Below are 6,955 nucleotides of genomic sequence, written 5' to 3' on the forward strand. Positions count from 1 at the left end.
GGGGCGGGGCGGGGCGGGCCGCGAGCCGGAGAAAGAGAAAGCCGGGGAGGCGACTGCAGGAGGAGCGCGGGCCGGGCACGGAAGGGTGCGCTGCTGGGTGGCGGTTCCGGGGCAGCCCCGCCGCGGGCCAGGCCAATCCGAGGGCGGGGAAGGGGCGATCGCGCGACCCCGGGGCCGTGCCGGCTGCATCTGACCGGCGCAGCCTCCACTCCTGGAGCAGCCTCTCTAAAACAACAATAAAACCCACCAAACACACACACACATGCACACACGCACACGCGGGCGGACACACACACACCATCCTGGACGGCGTTCAAGTCAACCACGAGAAACAGCCTTCTGCAAGGGAGAGGAAAGAAAGCTGGAAATCCAGACAGACCGGAGGGCTGCCTGCTTTTAAACTTGACTTTGACCGCCTTTTCTTCTCGGGTCAAGAATTGTGGCAGTGCAGAAATTACAATTAAAAAATATATAAGACTACTCCCGGATTTTTTTTTTTTTTTTTTTTTTTAAACTAAACAAAAGCGACACCAAAACAACCCCTGAGAAAATCCACAAATCTGTACCTGAGACACGTCAAGTCAGCGGCCCAGGGTTCTGTTACAGACTCAAGATCTCTTTTATTTAATGCAATACAGTGCGATGGTATGTGGCTTTGAAATGATGGGTTTTGTTTGCTTCTTTTATTCGTTCCTTGCACCCCCTCCTACCCCTGGCACAGTTTTTCTTTTCCTGTTTGTGGATTGCAAAGTGGCTGTTTTACCCCTTTCCTAAATGTCATTTCTGCTTTACAGGTTGTAAGCTATAGTGCTGCATTTGCAGAACTAATTTGCAAATATGTATTCTTATTATTTAGCTTTGGCAACTTTAGTACATGTGACACACTCTTATGGTGGAAATCAGTGAGTAACATTGTGAATCCAAACGGTGCAGAATCTAGCATTTTTTTTTCTGCTTTAACTCTCTACTTTATCCCCCTCTCCCCTCAGTGGTGGAAAAAAATTACTGTTCAAATGGTACTTTAGTTCTACCTTGTAGGCCATTCTCTCCTATTGAAGCATTCTTTTCTCCATTCTAATTCACAGATATTCTCATTTAAAATACATTTTAAGTGAAAGAAGTACTATTTAACTCTGATTGGTGTGTTGGAATGTTTAAAATCAGTATTCCTTCTAAAGTTTAGTCCTAATTCCCATCCCCTCATCCCTGAATTTGTGGCATCGTATTGTTAGCCTTTCTTCCGCACCCCCCACCAACTTTTTACAACAGATTATGGTGGATTTCTTTCCACTCCTGTTAATACTTCCCCCTGCAACCCCGCTATTTTTGCTGCAGATTTTTTTCCTCTGCCTAAGTCTGTGTGTGTCTCTATCTCTCGTTCCCCGTGTCCTCTTTTTGCCAATACGTCTGGGACACATTTTAATGTACAATATCCCATCCATTAAGTTGTGGTTGAATGTGAAGTGTGTGAGGACTTGGCAGCCTTCAGGTTGAAGGGGGCGGGGAAGCCAGTTTCGACTTTGACACAAGATGCTGAAGTGGCGTGATCAGAATTATTATTAGGGCTGTGAACATGGCCATCTTCTGCTCGGGTTGGAAGAACTGCCATTGAACTTGAGACGGGACAGACAAGATCTCCAAGTATCCCCCTCCCCCCCCAAGTACAGTAGCTGGCAGGGAAAAGGCGCCAAAATACACAAGATTAACTCTGACTTTCTTTGAATGGATCTTGTAGCACCATCCTTGTAACTTTAACTTCCAATAGGTGGGAAAAAGTTAACTTTTGATCCCACACTTGAACAGACATTTAAATCAGCCCTAAAATGGAATAAGTCCAGAAAGTCACATACGCATGCTTATGTGGTTAGAAAAGAATGCACGTGTAAATAAGCAGAGTGTATGTGTGTATATGACTAAGGAGTTCAAGATTTAATCAAAATCAGAATTAGTGTGACTTTCCAGTGCATTTACGATATGAAGAAAAGCATTGTGAGTCAAAGAAACTGACCTTTAAGCATCCTAAGTAAAAACTGCAAAGAGTTTGTGAAACACAAAACGCTGTGGTTTCCAGTTTTACATTTGAGGTTTGATGTTTTCATTTAATGGTATGAGAGATGGAGAAAGCTCTAGCGCTGAAAAGTCCCTCTTAAATCATATGTGGGCAAAGGTCAAGCACTCCAACTCACTGATGCAATATACTACAGATTCCTGCCTAAGTGATGAGGAACACAGGAAAAAGTGCTTGGGCAATAAAATTATTAGAACGGTAATTATCATCGGTGGTTGGGACTGCATTCTTGTGCACTGGGAAAACGTTTTTACTGGCCCTGATGAATTTTAAAGCCAAGTATTGTTGAAAGCTATTTTAATAGGAAATTGATTAGCTGAGTGTTCCATATAATAAATGGTGACAGTTTCATTGTTTGAGGTCCAAAATAAATTTTTATTCTTTAGCAGACATAGGCATCCATTTAATTTTAATATGGTCAGACTGAACAGCAGCATAATTTTGAGTGAATGTGATGTCACGAACATCTGTAACTTTGTTTTTGGAGTTTTTGACATTACACAATTTGATAATATTACCGCTTTGAGATTCATTGGCTTGTATAGTTAAAATTTCAGATACATTCAGAGATAAAGTTTACTGAACATATATTTTGTTTAGGCCCAGTTGTTTGTATTTTTTCATTGTAATTATGTAATTGTTTCTTAAATTTTAATTTGAAAATTAAAATGCACAATTCTGTTGTTATGCATTGTTTTGATTTTGAAATTCTGTTGTTTATTATGCAGTTTTTAAAGAAGAAATGAGAGAAAGGGGTGCAGAAAGTTTGAGTTGTTCTGCCATGCACTTTTTATACTTAATACAGAATGTAAAGACTACTTAGCCATTTTGGACAGAGCTTTCTATACCTGTCTTAAAAACCTATCTGTTTTCCTATGTTACAAGGCATGTGTATAAGGGTAATAGAAGCCAGTTTACATGTAGAAATAAAATGATCATATAGTTTTACTTTATAGGTCAGCTGTTTTGAAAAAGAGCAGTAACTGCAACTCTCAATATCAGCAGACAAGAGACATTGTGTGAGAGAGTATATGGAACCTTTGTTAACATTGTGGATGAAGCGAGGCAACTATTACCTCTATTTTCAAAGTTTAAAATACATCGTGCAAAAGTTACAGGGCAACTGCTGACTCTGTAATCTGTGGAGCAAATGTCTTCCAATGTTGGGAATCTCTGTTGATGAACTGGCCTCATCTCTGTTGAGAAGTGAAAACCGGCTAACCTTAATGGAGGAATCTGGCCCAGGTGGTGTTGAGATCAGAACTGTATTATAACTTGTAAATATGCTAGAAATATAGACATACTTAGTGGGACACTTTTTTTTTTTTTAAACGGAGTAGAGGCATTTCAGAACTGATATTATTAACAACGTCATTTTTCTCATTTACTTTTGTCCTCAGGGGACACTAAACAGCTCCCAGAGGAGGAGAAAAAGGTCCAAGAATATTTGTTTATTCATTTCAGTGAAAGGCAAAGGGCTAGCAATGGGGGTGGGGAAACTAACCAGTTGTGAATTCTCTGGTGGGGAAAAAATTACTACCCTAATTTGACAGTAGTACTTTAAGGGCTGGGTATGATTTTGTTTTTTGTTTAAGAGTAGTAGACAGTAGTAGTAGTACTCAGGAGTAGTTTAAGAGCTGAGTAATTTGATTACCTGAGCTGGTTAAATTGATTTTGCAGTTCTCATCAAGTACAGGCACTTTCAATATTTGTTGGTTGTTTATATCTGCATTTATGAGTGGATTTTTGGTGTTTCTCCTTATTGGATATAAATTTGTGTTTTCCAGACTACACATGTATGATTTTTATGGTTCATTTGGAAAAAGGAAACATCCCTGGGCTTGGTGCAGTAGATACTTGCAGTTTTGCAGGCCTGCTTTCTGGGGTCAGGAGGTCATCTGTCTCTTTCGTATTTAGTTTTTAAATATTGGTATTGGCCATGCAGCCAGGGTGTGTGGAACTGTTGAACCTTCTTGCAAATCACATGCAAGAGCTAAAAAAAAAAGTCATCGGGTGTATTGGAAATGACAGCTTTGTTAAGCTCCAAGAAATCTTTCATGAAACTGCCCAGGATTTGCAACCTGTCGCTGCAGTTTCTTTAGGAAGGCAATGGTTAAAAGAAAAACAATATTAGATACTTGAAATGTCAAGCTCCTCTCTGGAGATCTGTAGTGAAAGGCTCAAATGTGGTAGCATTGCTTATTTCAAATATACAACTGGGTTTTGAAAAATCCAGTGAGCTGAAGCACTGGCATTCTATTTAGAAATCAATAAACTTTCTGTTAGAAAGGAAACTTTTTCCCCCCTTATAAGGTAGCAAGGAGATCTAGTGAGGAGATCTTTAAGAATAATGAAATAACAGAGTTTCCTGTTGCTGAGAGAATCATTCACTTTACCTCCTTAGCCAGGTTTTGGGGTGAATGAAAGTGGCCTATCACACCAGTGCTTTTAACCCTCTCAGTGTAGGAGGGAGAGATGGAGTTTAGGAGTGGTAAGTACCAAAGTTTGAGAAGTGTTTGGCCCACTTTGATACTATCAGAAGCTTTTCAGAGATATTTCCACTCTTAATACCACGACACAGACATGCTACAAAAAAGAGAAAGTGAATACAATACATGCACTTTCTCAGTTCCTTCTTCTACCTCAGATTTAAAAGATTGAGATTTTCAAACCAAAGGTGGTGGACAAGTGTTGTGCTAAGAGAAGCCAGGTATCCCATGCAACCAAATCCACCAGCCCCTCTTTTCAAAGGATTCCCTTCCTTAGAGTTCTTCCAGGGAAGGCCTGCAATGACCTTGGCATTGGCTGGACAAGAAGCAGTGTTTTGGGGGGGGGGGGGGTCAGCCATTCTCCACATAGCTGCAAGGCCTGAGAAGACAGTCAAAGCCATAGAAACTGAGCACCCCATAAACCTTTTCAGGGAGTCTCTGTTGCTCACTCTTCATTCCTTTTGGTTTTCCTCGCCTCACCATACTCCCATCTCATTGTCTTTTTTCTGGGAGACAAATCAAAAGCAAAAACTATCAAGCATCCTCCATGGTCATCAAAGTGCAACCAGCCATAAGCACCCTTAAACGTGGGGCAATGGAAAGAGATCTGAACCCCTAAGTGATGGGCCTGGGAGGCCCCAGACATCTTCACTTCTCTGGGGACTTACCTGGATCTGACGCTGCTTCTTCGCCCCTGGTGTTGCTGAAGCTTTTGTGGGCTCTTCTGTGTAATACTTGTCAATTTTTCCTCTTTCTTTTTTAAGCTTGTGAAAAACTTTTGGATGCAACCTAGTTTTGGTGGCAGAAGGAGATGGTTTCTGTTGGGAAGGGAAACTAATAAAGGGAGGAGGGGTGGCGATGTCGGGAGACAGTTGCCCAGGGCTCAGCACTGGGCCTCTTTTTGCCAGGGGACAACGGCTGGTTCTGGGCTCTCAGGCTGAAAGGAGTGCTCTCTGGGTGCCAGGATTTCACTGGGGGTGGTGTGGTGAGGAGGGAGGGAAGAAGGGAGGGAGGGAGAGAAGGAGAGATGGGCGCTCGATTTTTAAAGAGACCCCGAAATAATGGCTTCTGTGAGAGTCCAGGCATTGAAAGAGGTGTGTTCAAGGACATTAGTGCATTCCTGCCAAGGGGAATGTCTTTTATGGTAAATTAACTCCAGTTAAATTGAATATTTGTTCAAAGGGAAACTCCAGTAGTTAAAGCTGGTATTATCAGTAGAGCTTCCCCGCCTCCTCCCCTCAGAATCTGGTGAGGGTGAGAAAAGGGATGCAGTGTAATGTGCAATACAAAGTGATGCTTTCGTGCTGGTGGTTTGTGTGTGTGTAAGATGAGGTTGCCTAAAATTTCTGAGATAAATGAGTATTTGCTGGATTAACCTGTCACCTCATTTCTTTCATCCATAAAGACTGCCAAATTAATCCCAGCATTTCAAAAAGAAGAAATGACCCGCACAAAGGAAACTAACGTTGTCAGAACGCTGACTCCAGGATTTGCCGGGGCAGGGGCGGGGACCGCAGGGAGGCCGCTCCCAGAGCGTGTGGCCGAAAGGGTTAACTCGCAGGGGTCCGCGCGATTTCCTCGACTTTACCTGTTTCCCCAGCCCCAGCAGCACCCCCTCCCCGGCCTCCCGAACTCCCCACCCCCCAGCGCCTTTCTTCTTTGGGCTCTGGCTTTACGGGGGCTGCAGCTGGTAAACTTGGCAAGCTCGCCTCATTAAGAGCGCTCTTTGAAAACGGACTGTGTTTGAGCATTTCCCTAATGAGGACAGGACGGGGTTAAAAAGTGACCATTTCATGGTTGACTTGAACCTGCCTACTTTTCTTGATGTGTCGTTGTGAAATGCTTGATGTGGATAACTCCCGCTTGGTGAAGGAAAAAGTCACTGGTTCCTCTAGGTCCGCTGGGGGAAGGAAGAGGGGACGGTGGGCAGAAACCAGAGGGAGTGTGAGGGGCTAAAGTTGAGGGGCAAATCAAGAGCTGGGAAGCGGTGGAAAAAGGACAGGGCAATCGGGGGCGAGCCTCAAAACGCCCCAGCAGTACCCGTGGAAGCGGGGCGGCCCCTCCCTGGGGATAGGCCCGCCAGGCCCCGGTAGCCCCAGCGCCCCCGTAGCCCCCAGCTAGGTAGACTCGGAGCCCCAGGGGCTCACTTTTCCTCCCTCCATTGTTTGGGCGGCCTTTGCTTCCACCTCTTCCCCATCCACCCCAAGCAGAAAACCGGATTTGGGGGGGCGGTGTGTGTATGTGTGTGTTGGGGGGGGGGTTGCAGAAAGGGTGCAAGGCGAACTGCCTCCTTCAAAATCCCCGGAATCAAGTTCATTCACTCGGAGCCTCCACTGGCGGCGGGGTGGGGGCGGGGCAGCGCCGCGGTGGGGAGCCGGCGCGGGCGCGGAGCGGCCCC

General features: G+C 44.3%; 1 protein-coding gene across 1 annotated transcript in view; it reads left to right on the forward strand.

Annotated features, from left to right (window-relative positions):
- The first annotated feature begins 38 nt into the window (after positions 1-38).
- Positions 39-6,955, forward strand: part of NFIB (nuclear factor I B) — a 252,781-nt gene continuing 245,864 nt past the window's right edge. The window contains exon 1 of the mRNA XM_017867183.1: positions 39-645. Coding sequence (XP_017722672.1) covers positions 628-645 — 18 coding nt within the window. The 5' untranslated portion in view covers positions 39-627. The remainder of the gene's footprint in view (positions 646-6,955) is intronic.

The sequence above is a fragment of the Rhinopithecus bieti genome, unplaced genomic scaffold (genome assembly GCF_001698545.2).
Source record: "Rhinopithecus bieti isolate Rb0 unplaced genomic scaffold, ASM169854v2 scaffold_3067, whole genome shotgun sequence".
Taxonomy (NCBI): domain Eukaryota; kingdom Metazoa; phylum Chordata; class Mammalia; order Primates; family Cercopithecidae; genus Rhinopithecus; species Rhinopithecus bieti.